The sequence below is a fragment of the Coregonus lavaretus genome, assembly GCF_964263955.1.
Source record: "Coregonus lavaretus genome assembly, chromosome: 22".
Classification (NCBI taxonomy): Eukaryota; Metazoa; Chordata; class Actinopteri; order Salmoniformes; family Salmonidae; genus Coregonus; species Coregonus lavaretus.
In genome coordinates this window covers 36784863-36807847 of record NC_140009.1, presented here as the reverse complement: position 1 = coordinate 36807847, position 22985 = coordinate 36784863, and the positions used below count along the sequence as shown (strand labels likewise).

General features: G+C 43.6%; 1 protein-coding gene across 3 annotated transcripts in view; it reads right to left on the bottom strand.

Moving 5' to 3' along the window:
* The window catches only part of LOC311150095 (mitogen-activated protein kinase 14A), a 40776-nt gene extending 18141 nt beyond the window's left edge, over positions 1-22635 (bottom strand). For 2 of the 3 annotated variants that reach the window (XR_014615071.1, XM_084187371.1), the window contains exons 1-9: positions 22221-22635; positions 16716-16845; positions 16246-16304; positions 11988-12099; positions 11643-11672; positions 8415-8462; positions 8079-8193; positions 7788-7859; positions 1547-1626 (exon numbers count right to left, since the gene is read on the bottom strand). Coding sequence is in view for 2 of the 3 variants with exons in the window: in XM_084187371.1 (XP_084043497.1) it covers positions 1547-1626; positions 7788-7859; positions 8079-8193; positions 8415-8462; positions 11643-11672; positions 11988-12099; positions 16246-16304; positions 16716-16845; positions 22221-22339 (765 nt within the window). In the remaining variant the exon portion in view is untranslated. Of the gene's footprint in view, positions 1-663; positions 744-1546; positions 1627-7787; positions 7860-8078; positions 8194-8414; positions 8463-11642; positions 11673-11987; positions 12100-16245; positions 16305-16715; positions 16846-22220 lie in introns of all 3 variants that reach the window. The other variant, XM_084187372.1, reaches the window with a different exon arrangement.
* Positions 22636-22985: the final 350 nt, after the last annotated feature.

The window sequence follows — 22985 nt, the reverse complement described above, 5'->3', positions numbered from 1 at the left end:
GCTGCAGTACTTATGTAGTACCATGTAATGTAGCTACGATATACTCAACTTCAAAAAGAGGAACTGCAGTTATGTTCTTTTCAGGTCCTTCTTCCCTTACCACTCAGTTGAGTGTTTCAATTCAAACCAATTCTGGCTCAGGCAATATGCCATAGTTTGTTAGTGTGCAATGCTAGGTATATTCATGCTTTATAACACTCTTATGGCAAACCAAACATTATGAGGCAAGAGAGTAGTTGCTGCTTGACTTGGATTCACGTGCAGCAACCCCTCAGTGGTTGGAGAGGGGTGTGGGTAGTAGAAAATAGAAACCTACAACTCAAAAAAAAGTGATGACTCCAAAATATAAAATTCTACATGTACTGTATGTTTGTCTATTTATTTATAATGTGGGGGCAAATATCCTCTTAGGAGGTTGTAATATTGTGGCCCTGGGCATGTTGCTCTGCTCTGGGCTAGATGTAACGGAGGTGGTTTGGTCTAATCAGGGTTAGGATCAATTCGGTCAACTCATGAAGTAAAATAGCAATTTTCAGTTTACTTCCTGAATTGACATGGAATTTACCCCAACCCTTGGGCTAACAGTCTTGTGGCGTGCAGGTTCGAGGACCCGGGTTTGAATCCAGGAGAATGCATTGTATTGAGTAATTTGGTCCTGCTCACCTCGTGGCTGGGCATCCTGCTTATTAGAGAGGCTGGGGGCGTTCCTGTTAGACGCATTATCTGCTGAAGCTGGTTTATATCTATCAGGTATGGGTCAAGGGTATCAGTACAGACAGCAGTATAGCAGAGACGTTAACAAGCAGCTAGTCAGTGGGAGACCTGAAGACTCGCGTTAGCACCCAGAGCTAATGCATAGCCTTTAGCTCAGTGGGCTAACACGGTCTCCCAGTCAATAGGAGACCCGAAGACTTGCGTTTGCTCCCCGAGCTAAGGCCTGGCTCTCTGGCCTAGGCTTTAGCTCAGCGTGCTAAAGCAGTCTCCCAGTCAATAGAAGACCTGAAGACTTGCGTTTGCTCCCTGAGCTAAGGCCCTCTGGCCTAAGCTTTAGCTCAGCGGGCTAACACAGTTTCCTGTAGGAGTTTTATGGTATGGCTCAACTACTAAGAGGCTCTGCAAAAAGGTAATAGTCCCATCTTTGAAGGGGAAGGTAAGAATATAAAAGAGAGGGTGAGATTGTATAGGCGTATGCAATACAGATTGGTAACATGCTTCAGGTTATGGTAGAGAAGAGAACATTTTCAATTAGTCAGGAAAAAGTCAAGTTAATCAATCATAGCAGTAAAACCCAAACTTTGAACAGAGGGGTATGTTCATTTATCCAAGTGAAGAATCAGTATTCAAATCAAAACAGGTCTTGCATTTGACCCCATCTCATAAGTGATTTGAGGGGATGTGAACAAACAAAGCATGCTGTAAAAATGGTAGTTGGTGTTGAAGATAAGAACACACTTCACAAATTAATGCTAATAAAATTTGCACCAGGCCTTTTCGCAAATTAAGCAACAAATGACCTTGCAGCATAGTAACTGTGTGTATAACTCACAGACTCAGAAGAGATTTTCATCAAGAGCTCAGGCCCTGGCATCCCGACGAGCAGCATTATTAGCTTCAACTGATCAATGTCTAACAGGTACCATGTGTAAAGGAACAACAGGAGCTGGAAGGGGAGAGGAACCAGCGAGAACTACTGACCTGGCTTCAAATAGTATTTGTTGTCTTAAAAATAACTGAGCTGTGCTTGATTGAGCTTGCCTGGCACAATGGAACCAAGAACAGTCAGAAAAGCAGCCTGGGACATTGAATAAATCAAATGTAACATACTTGTATAAACTACACTGAGTGTACAAAACATTAAGGACACCTGCTCTTTCCATGACAGACTGACCAGGTGAAAGCTATGATCCTTTATTAATGTCACTTGTTAAATCCACTTCAATCAGTGTAGATAAAGGGGAGCGGACTTTGAACGGGGTATGGTAGTAGGTGCCAGGCGCACCGGTTTGTGTCAAGAACGCTGCTGGGTTTTTCACGCTCAACAGTTTCCCGTGTGTATCAAGACTGGTCCACCACCCAATGGACATCCAGCCAACTTGACACAACTGTGAGAAGCATTGGAGTCAACATTGGCCAGCATCCCTGTGGAACGCTTTCGACACCTTGTAGAGTCCATGCCCCGACGAATTGAGGCTGTTCTGAGTGCAAAAGGGGGGGTGCAACTCAATACTAGGAAGGTGTTCCTAATGTTTAGTATGCTCAGTGTATATCAGAAAATGTATATAAACTCTGCCTCTATTGACATCTCATGATGCCCATTCAGCAGCTACTCTGTTAATGGTTAAAAATCAACAGCATTACCTCATATTATATCCAGGGCCCTGCGTTTTGCGCAATCATGTGACATGCCTGGATTTGAACCTTTATTTCAAGTTTTTTCATCAAACTGGCAACTATGTCAGATGGTCCAGCACCATCCTCAGACAATTGCTTTCATTTTTGGTATAATTCTAATTTCTGGATAAGGCTTAAAATACAGGATAAAATCTTGCTATGTCACATCATCGTGCTGGATAAGAAGCATGTAATGTAATGGGTAAACACACTGCAGGGAATACATCCTTAAAAGCATCTCTGTTAGTGCCTCTGAAAACCTGGCAGACAGACAGGCAATACAAAGATTAATGCCAGACTTATTCAGCCGATCCAGAGATTAAAACATTCCCATTCAGAGCAGCAGACTAGGCTATACTGTTAACACATGTGGATGCAATACATATTTATGTTTTTTAATTACTCTGCCATTTTTAAAGTCATGTCCCCCCTGTCCCTCACTTTTCCTAAATAAGTCTATATAGCACACTATCGTTGTTAGAATGCTAATATCAGACAGAATGTGTTATAAGCAGTTTTAAAAGGACACGTCATTTCTTTCCCCCTGTCCCTCATTCATAGCCAGTCAGCCTGCGCAGCTGATGGCCCATCAAAATTATACCTCAACTATATTGAAACTAATTTCCCACATATAATAATAGAGTTAGCCTAAAGACATTTTCAAATTGTATATGAAGAGATGGGCGCAGCTTGGAATTGACACAGAGGCAGAGAAACGGATTGCCAAAAAGTCACTTTTTCAAATCCTCCAACAGAGTCACATGCAGGTAAGACATTTGGTTTCTATATCATATCAGCAAGAGCAGATTCTGCAGTTTCTAAAACACTTACCTTTGTCAAATAACAAAAAATTCAAGAGGTCAGCTCACTTTCAAAATATCACTTTTTCCAAGAATAACCGCTGTTCCGTGCATTCAACAGGTGAGCACTCACGGCAGCATAGCTCAGGCTACAAAACAAAGACTAGTAACATAATACAACTAATCTCGTAAAATGTTTAGAACGTGCAGGGCGACGACCAGATAGCAGCTGCACATATCTCATTCAGGGGGATGCCTCTCAGCGAAGGCTGTGGCGACACTTCTGGTAGAGTGACATATCACACCCTCTGGAACAGGGAGCCCTACACTCTTGTATGCCTGAGTGAGAACATCCACAACCCAGTGTGAAAGCCTCTGCTTGGACAATGCACAGAAACAGCTGGTCTGACTACCTGTAGTGCTCCGAGGCTTGCATATAGCGTGAGGGAAAGGACTGGACACAAGAGATTTGCTCTCTCCTCCTTCGCATTCTAGAAAGGAGGGGGGCACTAGGCCGCCAGCTCGATGGCTTGGTTGATGTGAAGGGGTGATATAACCTTAGGCAAAAAGGCTGGATTGGGCCATAAGGTCACGCCTAGGTCGTCTGCAGACAGGACTCGGAGAGTCACATTTTGCTGATGAAACAGGGAAGCCGTTTTCACAGACAACCATTTTATGTCCGGCACTTCCGTATGCTCGAAAAGAGGTTTGGTCTGGGATGCCATAACCTGCTGGGGTGGTCCTCTGGCCATGTGTGGGCTAAGGTGTCCATGCCCAGGGGTCTGTTTGTCTCTGCCAGAAAGAACCAGATGGAGCAGTGGGAAGTTTGCTCTGAGGTGAACAGGTCCACATGTGCTGTTCCAAACCGCTGCCATATCATCTTCACTACTTGTGGGTGAAGTCTCCATTCCCCCCAGGGGTAGTTTCTGTCGCGACAAGAAATCCGCCAACTCGTTCACCTTGCCTGGGAGATTAATGGCTCATATTGTCTGATCGTATCAGGACATGTTTGTGTTTGAGAACAGGCAAAAAGTGTTTCAGGGCTAGCTAAACTGTCTGAAGTACTAGCACGGTGATGTGCTCTTTCCTCCAGCAGGGGCACCACTCTCCACGTACAGTCCTGTGTTGCCACACTGCTTCCCAGCCTGTTAGTGAAGCATCGGTCGTCACTACTTTCCGCCTTGACGGAATTGATCCGAGAGGGACACTTGTAGTCAAGTACAGTGAGGGAAAAAAGTATTTGATCCCCTGCTGATTTTGTACGTTTGCCCACTGACAAAGACATGATCAGGCTATAATTTTAATGGTAGGTTTATTTGAACAGTGAGAGACAGAATAACAAAACAAAAATCCAGAACAACGCATGTCCCGTGTAGTTCTGGGCTGATTCCTCACCGTTCTCATGATCATTGCAACTCCACAAGGTGAGATCTTGCATGGAGCCCCAGGACGAGGGAGATTGACAGTTCTTTTGTGTTTCTTCCATTTGCGAATAATCGCACCAACTGTTGTCACCTTCTCACCAAGCTGCTTGGCGATGGTTTTGTAGCCCATTCCAGCCTTGTGTAGGTCTACAATCTTGTCCCTGACATCCTCGGAGAGCTCTTTGGTCTTGGCCATGGTGGAGAGTTTGGAATCTGATTGATTGATTGCTTCTGTGGACAGGTGTACAGGTAACAAGCTGAGATTAGGAGCACTCCCTTTAAGAGTGTGCTCCTAATCTCAGCTCGTTACCTGTATAAAAGACACCTGGGAGCCAGAAATCTTTCTGATTGAGAGGGGGTCAAATACTTTTTTCCCTCATTAAAATGCAAATCAATTTATAACATTTTTGACATGCGTTTTTCTGGATGTTTTTGTTGTTATTCTGTCTCTCACTGTTCAAATAAAACTACCATTAAAAATGATAGACTGATCATTTCTTTGTCAGTGGGAAAATGTACAAAATCAGCAGGGGATCAAATACTTTTTTCCCCTCACTGTAGCTCCCCTCCTCCACGGCCGCAGAGTAGAATGCCCTTTTCACTCGGATTCTGGTGTTTCTGTCCCGCTTGGGGTCCAAGCGGAGGTCGTTGAACCACACTTGTAGTGGTCTTCAAAAGCAGCAGGCCTAGCGGTGTCACCGCAGAGAACGCCGTGAGCATGCCATCAGTTTTCACCAACACGTTCAACTGGAATTGTTGCAGAAGAATGCTGTCGACACGCCTGAGTGGTTATACACACCCTCATAGTGCGGGAGTTCAGAGTCATGCCAATATAGGCAGCCGTTTGGCTTGATGTGAAGTTGATCCAGTGCGGTGATGTGGGTCACTGTCAGTGCTGTGCTCTCAGCAGCACATTCACGAGGGGGCGCAGATGAGCCAGTCGTCGAGTTAAGAAAGGACCCCTGTAGGTGGAGGAAGCTCAGGGCTGCACTCACGCATTTTGTGAAGACACAAGGAGCCAGGGAGAGGCCAAATGGTAATACCGCGAACTGGTATGCCTAGCCTTGGAAGGCGAACCACAAAAAAAACATATATTCCGGTAACACAGGAATGTGAAAGTAAGCATCCTTTGAGTCCAAGGAAGTGAACCATTCCCCTGCGGCTACGGTCTGGAGAAGGTCGACCCGCCACAACATGTAAAAGCCGAGAACTTCTAGGAAAACACTGAACCGTTTAAAATCTAGAACTGGATGGAAGCCTCTGTCTTTCTTCAGAACCAGGAAATAGGTTGAGTGAAAGCCATCTTGCTGTTCTGATGCCTTTACTCTTGTGATGTAATCTCCTGGCTGAGGGTGCAAGCTTTCTCACCTTCACAGTCAGTATGGCGCAGTTAATGCAGGGGTCAGAGAGGGCCTCTTGCAGGTGGCCAATGCCTAGGCAGGTGGGGCACGGATCATGACCATCTTATACTTGTAGTTCAGCTCCACAAGAGCAGCAGCCATGGTGATGTGGTGTTCTCTCAGCTCAGAATTAACTAATTTAATAGTAACTGGAGGCTATTACAGCAGCTACCACAATACACAGTAAAGGTAGAGAGATACAATAATCTGTCAGGAGTTGTACAGCAACCGCAAAATAATTTCTGGTGAGCCGAGCTACGACCACAGGGCTGGAGCAGGAGAGATACCATGTTTAAACGTAGGCTTATTTATGAAAAACACGCACGAATGGCCGTTGTTTGGTAAGCCAAGCTGACGACCCAGTGGCAGCTAGGTTGAGTTGGTAAGCTAGCTAGCTAGCTAGCTAGCTAGCTTGCTTGTAGAATGCTAGTAATAACAGGGGAGAGGGATCCCTGGGGGAGGCAGTCCAAATCTCACGTCGTATAGCTGGCTAGGCTAACAACCTTCCTAGACGGCGTGAGCTCTATGAGACGCGGTTATCTAGGGAAAGTGTTCCGAGTTTTAAATAGTAGAAGGACGACTAGTGTCCGGTGGCCTCGATAACAAGCACGGTAATGGAGGATATCTTGACAAGGTTGGCACCGGAATACGGAGGCCAATACACACTAGCTGGTGTCAAGGAAGCCCGATATCCTCTGATAAAAGGGATAGGTAGGGGAGGGCTGTGACACAGCCTTGGCGGGCGAATTTCATGCTCCGATCCACAGGTCACAGGCTGTTGGTGACAGACTGACAGTACACACAACTCACACAGAGTTTAGCTTAACCTACCGGGACCTGGGAAGATACAATCCGAAAAAACAGAACAGCGGCGCAGTCAACTTGCGCGATACGGCTAAGCTAACTTTGCGAGAAGAGATAATAGACAGCGTGTGGTCTGACGTACGGTTTTCTATGAACCACGGGGGCACGTCCTCCCACGCCGTCACGTCACTGGCGTGACATTGTTGTTATTATTACTCGACCTGTGCAACGGGATATAATCCATACTTTCAACCGTTCTGACGGAACCCAAGGCTAATCTTTCTGATCGCATATATGAAATGTATTTATTAGACTGTTAGAACGTTGACGTTTAAAAGACGCATCATTGGCTCCAAGGAGGGTGCCTCGAGGCCAGGCTTTTCTAGTGTTAATGTGTTAAAGAAGAGGAGGCGGCTGTCTGCATCTAACCTACAATGGAAGGAGGCTTGGATGCCAGAGAAAACAGTTTTAGAGACTGAGTTTGGAGAGGTAGAAATTAGTGTGGCTACAGAAACTGACGAACTAGGAGACCCTCTACATGCTGCAGGGAGAGTGGCAAAACAGAGCTGAAAGAAGTAGAAGAAGCACCTGAGGCACCATAGTGGGATTAGTTGTGCAGAGCAAGTTAGGAACATAGAAGAACTTTAGCTTAGAACACAGTTTAGGACACACACGGTCAGCAATCTTCTGCTACTGTCTGGACCTGCAAAAAGCTGTTAAAATCGCATATATCAAACAATCAACAGCAGCATGATTCTGTGTGTACTCTGGTCCTATCCGATGTGATCCAGCAAGGACATATTATTGTGTGGGAATCTCACCACCAACCACTCAAAGACTGCATCAGTGACAGAAACAGTGGTTGAATGGGTAGGCCAGGCATACTCACAGAGTGGAGGGGGCTTCAGCTTAGGTACTCATATTAGACCCATAGTAGGGTAACTGAGGTAAGGGCAATGAAAGGATACGGTCAGTACCGGGAAACAGTGTTCTGCCAGTGAGGAGTTCAGCCATGATGCATCCCACAGACCAAATGTCCACTGTAACATATAGAGGAGATCATTATGTCCATGTAACATATAAAGGAATGACAAATGTCTCCTATAACATATAGGAGAAACATGTTTAGTATGTCCATTTACAGTGTTCCACTATTATGACATCCACATGGTAGGAACGTTGGCCCAAGATCACAAGTACTGCACTACAGTGAGCAGATGCAGGCTGTCTAAACCACTCAGAGGCTCTTCCTACTTTACCTGTCATGTTGTAGTGCATCCAGTTCAGCATGATCTCTGGTGCCCGGTACCAGCGTGTGGCAACGTAACCAGTCATCTCATCGTCAGTGTGCCGCGCCAGCCCAAAGTCCAGGATCTGAGGAGGACAGACACAACAAAACCATGTGGTACTGGCAAGAGAGTTACCCTCAGGAAACTACACAAAGGTCACACACTGTTCTCTCCTTGCAGAAAACGTTACCACCAATGTTACATCAGGGTGTGCTTGGTTACTCCCCTCAGGCATGCTGACACTCTTGTCCAGCGGTTCAGCATGAACACAGATTGAATGAGTGGGCTTATAATAAACTCCCTTACCTTCAGCTCACAGTCCTCATTCACAGCCAGGTTGCTGGGTTTCAGGTCCTAAAGAGTGATGGGAGACAAGGCATTATTAGTATTCATATATTATTACAGCTGACCTACATATGACGAGGCCAGATCTGAATGGGCTTTCTCAATTGAATCTAGATTCTCTAAAACCAAACCACCACGATCTGTAGAAGTGCTTCTACAGAACGTCTACAGTGCTTCTTCAAGACTAAGTAAATCTCTAATTGATCAAATCCTTCTACTCTAAATCTAATATTATTCTCAGATCAGTTCTTTCAAAACAGCAGCCCTGAATCACCGACTCAGTCATGGTACAAAACAGAGCTCCTGTTTATGGTTTTACTTCCTCTGCTGTTTAGAGTGTTTGCTTAAGGAGCAAGCCTTGGCCTGAATCCTCTATGTGGAAGCGAAGCAAGCAGCCAAGTCATAAATTAAAACTGGTTTATAAACTGTAGCTCCTTCTGACAAGTATGACAGATTTTTTTACTTGTCCGATAGCTCAAGTCACTTGTCCAAAACTAAAATGGTCTGTAACACCATGGGGCCAAAAAGGTGACTGAAAATTGTGTTGTACGATGCAAGGAACCACTGCTGGTCTCTGATCCCTTGTATAATATCCTCCCGTTGTGCCCTTGAGCAAGGCACTTAACACCCACAAAGTAAAATAACTGCACTGTTAGGCTACTGTACAAACACGTGGTCAACCCTCCATCTGGAGAGTTACTGGGTGTGCAGGCTTTGTATCCAGCCCTGCACAAACACCCGAGTCAGCTTATCAAGGTCATGTTGAGCAGCTGACTTTTTGCAATGTGGTGTGTTAGAGCAGGGCTCAAATTAAAGCCTGCACACCCAGTAGCTCTCCTGGAGGATGTCAAATACTGCAACATTACAATTACCAACAAAATACTTTGTCTTTATAAAATAAATCCCTCATTCAATGAATCAGGGATCAAATGGCTAAGGTAAGACACTTCAAAGCAAGGTAGCTAACAAAGACATTTGTATCTTTAACCTTGTTAAAGGCTCAAATATTCAAGTTTCAGAGGAGGGCTATTGACAGCAGGGCTTGACACTCAGGTACATTTGCCAGTGGCACACCAGGCCAGTCCCATGTCAAAACTACTGACCCGGGCCAAGATCACAGGAAAGCGAGTTATGCACGCAGAATTTCAAATGTGGGTGACTTATATTATAGTCAACCATAAAATCTTATATTTACACGGATTGTTAGGAAAACAAAAATAAAACCACCCCCCTTCTTAATGATACATATAGCCTAATTAACATATGAAACTGTTTCAAATGTAATATTCCCCTCCAGAAATGAGCCCAATAACATATTGATACATATTATAATAATAATATGCCATTTAGCAGACGCTTTTATCCAAAGCGACTTAGTCATGTACGCATACATTTTTACGTATGGGTGGTCCCGGGGATCGAACCCACTACTCTGGCGTTACAAGCGCCATGCTCTACCAATTGAGCTACAGAGGACCACATCCAAGGGTACATCCAAGGGCCAGCCGTGCTGCCCTGTTCTGAGCCAATTGCAATTTTCGTAAGTCCCTCTTTGTGGCACCTGACCACACGACTGAACAGTAGTCCAGGTGCGACAAAACTAGGGCCTGTATGACCTGCCTTGTTGATAGTGCTGTTAAGAATGCAGAGCAGCGCTTTATTATAGACAGACCTCTCCCCATCCTAGCTACTGTTGTATCAATATTATCAGGCAGGTGTGCTATTTTAGCAATAACCATTATCGCCTGATGCAGCATAGTGGCTACATGGCTGAAGTGAGGGGATCCCAATCAAATCTAAAAACATGGTTGCAGCATGTGGTTGTTCATCTGCATTGTTGGCTAATCATTAGCTAGATCAGACTCTAAATATGATCTAGTTGCTTGTTTAATGTATAAAAAAAAACTCCCACTGACAGTAATAAAACCTTAATTTGTACAGTGTTTTTATAAATACAGTTTAATTGTGTGAATTTTACAGTGAATATAGGCCTACCGTTTATGCAATCGAATGGACGACGAGTTTAACGCTGCAACTTTTGTTTGTTTGTCATGCCAGACACTCAGATTGTCTCCTGAGTGGCGCAGTGGTCTAAGGCACTGCATCACAGTTCTAACTGTGCCACTAGATCCTGGTTCGAATCCAGGCTCTGTCGCAGCCGGCCGTGACCGGGAGACTCATGGGCGGCGCACAATTGGCCCAGCGTCGTCCAGGGTAGGGGAGGGAATGGCCGGCAGGGATGTAGCTCAGTTGATAGAGCATGGCGTTTGCAACGCCAGGGTTGTGGGTTCGCTTCCCACGGGGGGCCAGTATAAAAAAATATATATATGTATTCACTAACTGTAAGTCGCTCTGGATAAGAGCGTCTGCTAAATGACTAAAATGTAAATGTAAAAATGTAAAACGCTGCCAATTACGCAGTTGGAGTTGAGAAATAAATCGTACAGCACTGGAAAACTAGGATCCCGCTCTTTTCAATAATTGTCATCAAAACTGTGATTGCTGTCTTTTCCTGAAATTGCATTTAGGAATGTTGCGCAGTGACTAGGCTTATTAGAACATATCTTTACACGCAGCAATCAAAGCTGTATGAGGAGTTGCACGCTCTTGCCGCCCGACAGTTGATATTCCGCTTACACTAGGATGTGTGTGTGTGTTAAATAAACTGCATAGCTCATTAACAGCTTAGGGAATTAAAAATCGGGTTTTTAAACAATTATATAGACTACAGAACAGCATTATTACAATATTTTTTTCGCCGGCCAAAGCGGTGCCTGTCAATACAATGCACAAATCTACTCCGATGCGCTCTGCAGAGATTGGGAGAACAGTACACAACACATCGCATGCGGGGGACACTTTGATAATAATCTGATCGGATTAATGGTTTGATATTGTGATATATATATTTTTTTTTTTTACTTGCCCGGACAAGCTTTTAATATAGAACATGGCCCTTGCAATGCCAGGATAGTGGGTTCGATTCCCAGGACCACCTGTACGTAAAATGTATGCACGTATGACTGTAAATCTCTTTGGATACTAGAGTCTACTAAATGGCATATATTTTATAATATTATATTAACTAACACAAGACACAGTGTTGTCAAATCGGTCACAGAGAAGGACCGTTTCAGTGTGGGCTCAATCAAAGCAGAGCGGACTGAATTAAAAAGGGAGGAGACTTACTCTGTGAATGATATCTGCTGAGTGGATATACTGAGGAGAGAGACAGAGAGAGGGGAAGAAGTGCAAAGGCATTAGATTACATCAATAATTAGGAGACACGAATCACAAGTTTAAGCTGAGTGGTTTGTTGTTCTGAGGTACATCCCAACAGGCAAAACTGGGTAAAATGACATCAGTATGACCAGAAATGGGTTTAAATGACATAATTATTACTTCATTTCAATACGTTTTGCCTGCTGGAAATGTACACAACACTGGGATGTACACAATACTGTGAATGGCAGTTACTTTCAGTTATGTTCAGCTAGTTGAAGCATGTTTAAAAAAGTCCACGTGTGGTTTCACCTTTAACCCCCGGAGGATTTGGTATATGAGGAACTGCACGTGATCGTCTGTGAGTTTCTGACACTTGACTATGTTGTTGAGGTCCGCCCCCATCAGGTGGGTCACCAGGTACCTGCCAATCAGAACCAGACAGGAGCTCAAACAAAACAACTCCACTGTATAAGACATAGGCTACCATTTGTTTCTCACTGTTACATATTCCATATTTACATATTTCAGCCAGTTGTACGTTGTTCTTGATACCATCTCGTTTTGACTCGTCACATCAATGCTAATATGGCCAGAATTAGCTAGCTAGCTAACCAACAACTAACAATGTTGAAAAGCAAAAGGAAAATGTATAACCACAAATTGGTGTGAAGTGGCACAAACAATCTAAGTCCAGTGGGTTTGAAAGTTAAAAAGACTTTAATGTATGGGCTAAGACATTATTAAAATACACCAATGCGTATCGGCTTACGCCTTCATCAGGGTGTTTGACATTAAAGGCTTTTTTAACTTTCAAACCCACATGAGTGCATGGACTTGGATTTTCTTATGGCACTTATCACCCATTTGTGGTTATAATTTTTCCTTTTCAATTACAATTCCCCTCCAAGAGCACCTGTGGTTGTTGTGGAAGCACTCCTGCTACTACTTCTCTTCAACTGTAACAATGTATTTGACAGACAAGTGCTTATTGGGAACAATTTATGTTTTCAATAAATATTTGCAGATGAAATATAGCTTACAAGTTCGTAAGCCAACCCAATCTGTTTTTGCCTCGTAGTTGTGCACGCATCGGTATTGATGGTGAACAACCCACCCGTCTATACATCACGGGATTTACCACCAGGTCAGTGTTCTCCCATATGTCTCCTATGAGTCAGCTGAAACCGGTTGAGCGGCTGTTCCTTCTCCTCACCCACACTCCATCCACAAATAATGTCATTAAAACAACACACACACACACAGATACAGGTCCATTAAACCCACTTATTTTTGTAATTCAAATCTAATCTCAGTCGTTTAAACAGCTCCAAATAGTGGTAAGCACTGCTGGAGGGAAAGAAGATGAGCCAAAACATACAGGAGGAGCACATAATAATAATAAAATATGCCATTTAGCAGACGCTTTTATCCAAAGCGACTTACAGTCATGCGTGCATACATTTTTTGTGTATGCACGCATGGAGGCTTCATGAAAGGTATACCTAGATTGCTGTTCCACTGATAGATGCACTGTTCCCACACAGGAGGAAAGTCTTAAAATAACTCTGGTTAAACTGGACTTTTCCTTACTGCCCTCCTTCTATATTAGCAAACTGTTGGCAAAGACTGATCTGAGACCAGGCTACTTCAATATGACTGAGATCAAAGGCACAAACAGGGAGAGGGAAACTCTGGCTGAAGGGTTCATGTTGAGGCCTGGAAAATTAGGTATATAAATAGTGTTAATCCATGGAACTTTTCCGCTCTCTGTCTCTCTCCCCCTCCCTCTGCCCTCTCTCCCTCCCCCTCCACCTATACAGGGGTAGAGGGGGAGCTATGAACAGCATTGTGAGTCACATTATATTTTTGGAGCTGGGTTGGGGGAACCACAGCTACAGCACCTGCATAAAATATCCTGGGTTTTTCTGGACAGCAGTTAGAAACCCCCTCCCTGTGCTCCTCCGTCCTGCAGGCATGTGTGCTGTACACTGTACACAGATATGCATGAGCAATAAATAGCCTAGATTACCCATTTAGTCGACTGGTCGATTGTTTGGTCAAAAAAATTATTTAAGGGGGTAGATCAGCTTTAATATTGCAGATAGATTGTGGATTTCATCAATGTAATTGTATGCATCATTTCCAATTCCCCATAAAAATTTTTTGTTAAATATACAGTACCAGTCAAAGGTTTGGACACACCTACTCATTCCAGGGTTTTTCTATATTTTTACTATTTTCTACATTGTATAATAATATTGAAGACATCAAAACTATGAAATAACACATATGGAATCATGTAGTAACCAAAAAAGTGTTAAACAAATAAAAATATATTTTATTTTTAAGTAGCCACCCTTTGCCTTGATAACAGCTTTGCACACTCTTGGCATTCTCTCAACCAGATTCATGAGGTAGTTACCTAGAATGTATTTCAATTAACAGGTGTGCCTTGTTAAAAGTTAATTTGTGGAATTTATTTCCTTCTTAATGCATTTGAGCCAATCAGTTGTGTTGTGACAAGGTAGGGGTGGTATACAGACGATAGCCCTATTTGGTAAAAGACCAAGTCCATATTATGGCAAGAACAGCTCAAATAAGCAAAGAGAAACGACAGTCCATCATTACTTTAAGACATGAAGGTCAATACGGAAAACGTCAAGAACTTTGAACGTTTCTTCAAGTGCAGTCGCAAAAACCATCATGTGCACTGATGAAACTGGCTCTCATGAGGACCGCCACAGGAAAGGAAGACCCAGAGTTACCTCTGCTGCAGAGGATAAGTTCATTAGAGTTAACTGCACCTCAGAGGAGACTGCGTGAATCAGGCCTTCATGGTCAGATTGCTGCAAAGAAACCACTACTAAATGGACACCAATAAGAAGAAGAGACTTGCTTGGGCCAAGAAACACGAGCAATGGACATTAGACCGGTGGAAATCTATCCTTTGGTCTGATGAATCCAAATTTGCGATTTTTGGTTCCAAACACTGTGTCTTTGTGAGACGCAGAGTAGGTGAACGAATGATCTCCGTATGTGTGGTTCCCACCGTAAAGCATGGAGGAGGAGGTGTTATGGTGTGGGGGTGCTTTGCTGGTGACACTGTCTGATTTATTTAGAATTTAAGGCACACTTAACTAGAATGGCTACCACAGCATTCTGCAGCGATACAGCATCCCATCTGGTTTGCACTTAGTGGGACTATCATTTGTTTTTCAACAGGACAATGACCCAACACACCTCCAGGTTTGGGAGGAGTTGGACCGCAGAGTGAAGGAAAAGCAGCCAACAAGTGCTCAGCATATGTGGGATCTCATCAAAACTGTTGGAAAAGCATTCCAGGTGAAGCTGGTTGAGAGAATGCCAAGAGTGTGCAAAGCTGTCATCAAGGCAAAGGGTGGCTATTTGAAGAATCTCAAATATAAAACATATTTTGATTTGTTTAACACTTTTTTTGGTTACTACATGATTGCATGTGTTATTTCATAGTTTTGATGTCTTCACTATTATTCTACAATGTTGAAAATAGTAAAAAAATATAGAAAAACCCTGGAATGAGTGGATGTCCAAACTCTTGACTGGTACTGTATATAGTTGATTTTAACATTGGGTGTGTCTATATATGGAGAAATGTGTTTAAAAATGTCAACCAATCGATTGGTCGAAAGAACAGACAACATTGGGTGTGTCTATATATGGAGAAATGTGTTTAAAAATGTCAACCAATCGATTGGTCGAAAGAACAGACAACTTGTGGTTGACTAAGAATTTATTTTATTTTTTGGGGGGACAGCCCTACTACTTATAATTCTGTGTGAGAGGAAGTTCTTCCACTGCAACCGTTCCGCTGTTTTATCTCTTTTTCCTTCTCTCTCCCCCCCCCCCCCCACCCCCCACTCCGTGGTACAGGGTGTTAATCTATCTGGGACAGTGGGGAGGCTGAGAGCACACTACAGTTACCTCTTCCGGTGGTGGAGCTGCCAGAGAGCTAGCCTTGCCCAGATCTGTGTGTGTTCTTCCCAACTCCATTGGTGTCATTGTCGAGCCAAACATGGTAAATAGTAGGATGTGTAGGAACGAGAGGCTTTTCCTGCGTATTTTCTTACAGCAGAGGCAGCAACAGGACTAGGCTTGTGTGTCTGACACTCCCTCAGCCAGGCACCCACACACAGTACACACACGAGGAGGCAGTTGGCCAGCACTGACTCACTAGCTGAACAATCTGTCCAATTTCTCTTCTCACTGACTTTCAACATCAACAAACAGTAAATGCCTGAAGCCAAGGCACGCAGTGAGTAACTATTTCCAAGGTTGGGAAGGGAGATATGGTAGTACTACTGGAAATAGTAACACATGTACCCCTGGTGTTTCCTAGGCAGAGCAGGCTTTGTTTGATCTCTGCTGCTGGGAAAAGAAAGGGACTGTGTGTACTCATTGTGTTTGAAGTGAGGCATTGATGCACTGGCAATAGGCATTGGCTGAGTGAATGAAGGTTATGAAGGGATAATAAAGGAACATACAGTAGATAAAGAAAATGGGTAGGCCTTAGAGTTTCAACTCAACTCACACATCACTGAACTCCTCCAGACTAGTAGCAGGTGTGAAGACATCTAGAAGGCCAATCACCTGAAACACAGAGATGCCAATGCAACAAGTAAGGAGGATTGTATCAGCTCTCCCAATGATTTCATGACTCCACAATGAGTTGGTTTCAGCAGAGTGGAGCATTGGAATACTTCAACCAACAAATTCCTAGAGTTATATATCTCAGTCAGCAGCACAGTTGCATACTATGATTAATGTAGCCAACATAGTTCTGCTGCTTGAGAGAGAGAGAGAGAGAGAGAGAGAGAGAGAGAGAAGAGAGAAGAGAGAGAGAGAGAACTGAGCTCCAGAGAGACAGGCAAAGAGAAAGAGAGGGAAGTGGAACTAGAGCAGAGGAATACTTCAACCAACATATTCCTAGATTTGTTATCGCAGCAGCAACATGATTCATGTAGCAAACAGTTCTGCAGCTTTTAAAGAGATGGAACTCACATTCTCATGTTTCATGTGCTTGAGCAGACGTAGCTCTCTGTAGGTCCTCTTGGCGTGGATAATGGACTGGAATGGCCGGGAGAGCTTCTTCACTGCGATCTTCAGACCTGTCTTCTCATCATACGACGAGCTGGAGAAAACATGTGATGGGGGTTTAAGTTACTGCAACAACTAGGCTACAACAATAGGATAAGATACTAGTCATTACTCCCAACTGTTCCATCTGAAATACAATCCTTACTGATAATATGCAACATTTGAAATTACCGATCAGCAGCATGTGACAAAACATCATGCATCTTCTTCATAAAAAGTATCTTGACTCGACTGTAGGCTTTAGACCAGGGCTATTTAATTCTGGTCCTGGAGGGCCAAAACAGTTCTGTTTTTCATCCTTTCGTTCCAATCAGGGACAAATTCAGACCTGGGACACCAAGTAGGTGCAATTAACTACCAGGTAGAAACAAAAAACTGAAATATTTTGGGCCTCCAGGACCGGAATTTAACAGCCCTGCTTTAGACATAGGCCTCGGCCTAAAATATGTTGTTGCAGCCAGGTTGTCATTTTCCAAGAAGACACAGGAAAAACACATTTTAAATGGCTCACTAAAGGGCTGAGTTTGCATGAAACAGATGAAGTGATGTAAGAGGTGCTGAAGTAAGGAGGAAAAAGAGACATCAGCTAAACAAAAAGTTGAATCCCTCAGCAGACTGAGGCAGCATCCCAAATGGCAAAACATTTAAAAAAAGAAATCACCAGGGCCCATGGGTAGTAGTGCACCATGTAGGGAATAGGGTGACATTTGGAACGCAGTTTGAAACACAGCCGCACTGCCTGGCCATGGCGAGTCTGGCTGACAGGCTGGGGAAGAAGGAGCATCTCTGGGGATCTCTCAATAGTGTCCTGATGTCCTTTCTCCTTGCTCCCTTCTTAATACGTTAGCAGAATGAAACAAAGCCATTCCGCTAAGACGGCTGACAGGCTGGGGGACGAACGTCTCTCTCCGGGGGAGATCTCAATAGTATTTTCCTCGATTCCTTGTGGCGTTGATCTCTCCTCGCTGCCTTCTGAAAAAGTCAGAGGGAAGTGAGGAATACATTGGAGGAGACAATCACCTTGGATCTCCTCCTCCAATGCTCTACTCTCTTCCTCTGACGTCTTGAGAAAGAGGCGTGGAGAGGGAGGAACCAAAGAACCACGGATAAGACTTTTGAGATTCACCCTGGCTGACTGACAGACTGGGGGAGGGAAGCCTCCCTCTCACTTCTGCTTCCTTTGAATTTCAGCTAACCAGTCATGAACAGTCAGCTGCTAGCCTGGATCTGCGCTTTCTTATGTGCTCTCTTGCCAACTCCATAGGTGTCATTGACAATTCCATAAGGAGTTGGCAAGAGGGCAGAAACAGACTGGCACCCAGGCTAGTCAGCTGCTGTACACACTTACAGTGAGAGAGAAAAATTATTTGATCCCCTGCTGATTTTGTATGTTTGCCCACTGACAAAGACATGATCAGTCTATCATTTTAATGGTAGGTTTATTTGAACATTGAGAGACAGAATAACAACAAAAAAATCCAGAAAAACGTATGTCAAAAATGTTATAAATGTATTTTGCATTTTAAATGAGGGAAATAAGTATTTGACCCCTCTGCAAAACATGACTTAGTACTTGGTGGCAAAACCGGAGGTCAGACGTTTCTTGTAGTTGGCCACCAGGTTTGCACACATCTCAGGAGGGATTTTGTTCCACTCTTCTTTGCAGATCTTCTCCAAGTCATTAAGGTTTCGAGGCTGATGTTTGGCAACTCGAACCTTCAGCTCCCTCCACAGATTTTCTATGGGATTAAGGTCTGGAGACTGGCTAGGCCACTCCAGGACCTTAATGTGCTTCTTCTTGAGCCACTCCTTTGTTGCCTTGGCCATGTGTTTTGGGTCATAGTCATGCTGGAATACCCATCCACGACCCATTTTTAAATGCCCTGGCTGAGGGAAGGAGGTTCTCACCCAAGATTTGACGGTACATGGCCCCGTCCATCGTCCCTTTGATGCGGTGAAGTTGTCCTGTCCCCTTAGCAGAAAAACACCCCCAAAGCATAATGTTTCCACCTCCATGTTTGACGGTGGGGATGGTGTTCTTGGGGTCATAGGCAGCCTTCCTCCTCCTCCAAACACGCGAGTTGAGTTGATGCCAAAGAGCTCGATTTTGGTCTCATCTGACCACAACACTTTCACCCAGTTCTCCTCTGAATCATTCAGATGTTCATTTGCAAACTTCAGACGGCCCTGTATATGTGCTTTCTTGAGCAGGGGGACCTTGCAGGTGCTGCAGGATTTCAGTCCTTCACGCCGTAGTGTGTTACCAATTGTTTTCTTGGTGACTATGGTCCCAGCTGCCTTGAGATCATTAACAAGATCCTCCCGTGTAGTTCTGGGCTGATTCCTCACCGTTCTCATGATCATTGCAACTCCACGAGGTGAGAGCTTGCATGGAGCCCCAGGCCGAGGGAGATGGAGAGTTCTTTTGTGTTTCTTCTATTTGCGAACAATCGCACCACTGTTGTCACCTTCTCACCAAACTACTTGGCGATGGTCTTGTAGTCCATTCCAGCCTTGTGTAGGTTTACAATATTGTCCCTGACATCCTTGGAGAGCTCTTTGGTCTTGGCCATGGTGGAGAGTTTGGAATCTGATTGATTGCTTCTGTGGACAGGTGTCTTTTATACAGGTAACAAGCTGATATTAGGAGCACTCCCTTTAAGAGTGTGCTCCTAATCTCAGCTCGTTACCTGTATAAAAGACACCTGGGAGCCAGAAATCTTTCTGATTGAGAGGGGGTCAAATACGTATTTCCCTCATTAAAATGCAAATCAATTTATAACATTTGACCTGCGTTTTTCTGGATTTTTTTGTTGTTATTCTGTCTCTCACTGTTCAAATAAACCTACCATTAAAATTATAGACTGATCATTTCTTTGTCAGTGGGCAAACGTACAAAATCAGCAGGGGATCAAATACTTTTTTCCCCTCACTGTAATAGTACAAAGCAGAGGTGCACAAATGCTTGTGGCCAAGGAGGTCAGGATTCCCAGTGACGCAACAAGCAAAACATTTAGATAAAGTTGTCTGTATGTGAGATGTGGTGCCCACATAACAGGAGGAAATCCTTCTGAATAAACAGAAGCAAACATTGTATGTACTATAAAATATCCCTTGGTCTGATATCCAGGTCACTTTTTTTTTAACCCAACCGCACTAATCCGACCGTAAACAGATCATCCTTCTGCCTAGCAGCAGCAAAGCAGTCGCCACCTGCTGTGGGGCGCACAACAGAAACAACAACCAGATGTTTACTTAGACAACAACAATCCAGCAGATGATACTAGTGGTCCTCTGTAGCTCAATTGGTAGAGCATGGCACTTGTAACGCCAGGGTAGTGGGTTCGATCCCCGGGACCACCCATACGTAAAAATGTATGCACACATGACTGTAAGTCGCTTTGGATAAAAGCGTCTGCTAAATGGCATATTATTATTACAAATGCCATAGCAGGTTCTAGGAGGTAATACTGGGTCCTACTAGGCCCATTTTCATTAGCTAAAAGTAAAGGAAACCTTTGAATATATTATCCTTGATGGATTATCCTGTTCTGTTGTTGCATAGCAGCAGCAGAAATACAGGAACCATTATTTGTGTAAAAAACAAACTAAGCTAACATCAGTTTAGTAATTTAGCAGATTAGACCTAATGCCATGGGCTCACCTGGCCCTACCAGGGTCAAATAAACCTCAACACAGACATGTCACCATTCACATTTTAGTCATTTCGCAGACACTAGTATCTAGAGCGATTTACAGTAAGTGCAATCATCTTAAGATAGCTAGGTGGGACAACCACATATCTCAGTCATAGTAAGTAAATTGTTCTTCAAGTAAACATATGCCTACCAGTACTTCACTAGCCTGGGTGCCAGTATGTTTCTTCTCTCTTGCCAAAGCCTTATGGAATTGTCACGCCAATGCTTAGTTTGACAATGGAGTAGGCAAAAGCACAAACAGATCTGGGCCCAAGCTAGCACTTCAGTAAAAGTGAATTCAAATGGTAAAACATCATGTCAAAAGTGTAAAGAAGGGCAAGATAACTTTGATGTCCTTCAAAAGGGATCCCCCCACACACACTCCCCTTACCTCATCATCTAAGGAGCAAGACATAGCTACAGATTGTATGGCAGATATGTGATAACTATGTTTCCATTACTGGGCGTTACAGGTTAGCATATACAAAACGCTGCATAGATGTCTCAACTAATCTGTTCTTGGCGATACTGTCTTCATTCTCGATTTGGGGAAAAGGGTATATTATAAATGTCTGTGTCCATTTGCAGGTGGGTCTACAAAAACCTGACAAAAGTACAAAATATGTTAAATCCATGTTTTGTACCGTTCGATGTTGTGCCTCCCATTTTAGCTGCTGCAGATCTAGCATTTCCCAGTTTATTTGCAGGACCTAGTCGTTTCTATGCAACGCTGCCGTGGCCACGTGTAGAAGTAGAAAACAGACATCATACACTGCGACCAAAAAAATATCTACACACATGCAAGAGGCATTTCTCACTAGATACAACACATTGATTTAATATCTCTGGTTTTTGTAGACCCACCTGCAACTGGACATTTATAAGAAACCTTTTTCCCCAAATCAAGAATGAAGACAGTATTGCAAGAGCAGGTTCTAGTTGAGACATCTATGCAGCGTTTTGTAAAAGCTAACCTGCAACGCCCAGTAGTCAAGACAGTAAATCAGTGAGCCATATATCCTGGTTAAAGTAGTTTGGTTTGACCTATTCTGGGCATATTAGTCATCATGGCATACAGAATGAAGTGGCATCACCGTGTGGAGGTTTAACAACCGATGTAAGTTAGCCACTTTAGCTACAACGAGTTTCACTACAGAACTGCAAACTTTGGGTCTAAATGCATTTCCCAACCAAAGTAGAAAAGAACATAACAGAAACACTCGGTACAGGAAAAAAACAATTGGATGTTAGATGGCAACAATAACTGCTAGTTTCCTGCTCTTTGTGGCTATTAATTTGCATAATATTTTCATAACTTGAATAGCCATACGTTTCAAAGGGATGTTGCTATTCAGATAAACAGATACAACATCAACCTATAAAAGTAGCTGGACACATTTAAATCGTGCACGTAGTTAGCAAACGTGGCTGGGGACATGGCAACATGTCATACCGCAACACTAGCGAATGGTGCGTCTGGCTAATGTTATTATATTGTGTGAACATAGACTGGTTGGGGCAAGTTCGCATGCTCGCTCGCTCGCTCTCGCTGACACAGTTCGAGAATCGAGAGGGCCCACGGCCGGGCAGCGTTCTATTCTGAATGTAGCTAGCTAATTTAGCTGGAAAGCTAACTTTAGCGTCTATGCAGGCCTCGTAGAAATTAATGGCTATAGCTCTGTGCAGACATATGACAAAAAGCGTAATTTACCAAACTGATCCATAGGCCCCGGACCCAACTGGAGACAACGTCTGGTAGCGTTCTGGTACCTCCCAAATCGTCTTGTTCACCTCCTGCCGATAAAACTTTGGTCTTTCTTTCTGCGACATTCCTGCAGAACAACCCTCAAACTGCAGATTGTGACTTCTGCTTTTTGTTGGTCAAAGGTGGCAACTATATTCGTGCAACTAAAGTAAATTCGCTAACTAGCTTGTTGAAGAAAATGCTCGTAAACTATATCAATTTCAGTAAATGCCGGATCTAATGTTCGTTTTTAGCGAGGTGCTGAATTCTTGAAATTATGGTGAGAAAGCGTTCCTACTCCGATTTGCGTTAAGGTTCCCGGGATTACACTATGTTACCTACCCAGCGCGCCCGTGCTCATATGCTGCAACAACAAAATGTCGCGAAATGAGATCCAAATCTTCCAGTCACTCAAAGGATAAACCACAGAGCTTCTAAATACAGAGGCGCAACATCACGAGACTTCCGGGAACGCTTGTGAAACAAACCAAGCAGACCAGGCTGAGGTTTGAGAAGTCAATGAGAGTAGTGAAACATTCTTCCTTAGTTGTTCATTTTCTCGAAATCTAAAGGCACAACCTAGATTCGAGCCAATGTCTTAACTAGTTTAGCATTTTATTACTCCAACCTCTTGAAAGTTACAAACTGATACGTTTTCATTTTTGTCAAAAACAACTTTATATCGAAGAAGTGGCTTTGATTTGAAGGCATACATATGCGCAGTTCGGCGCG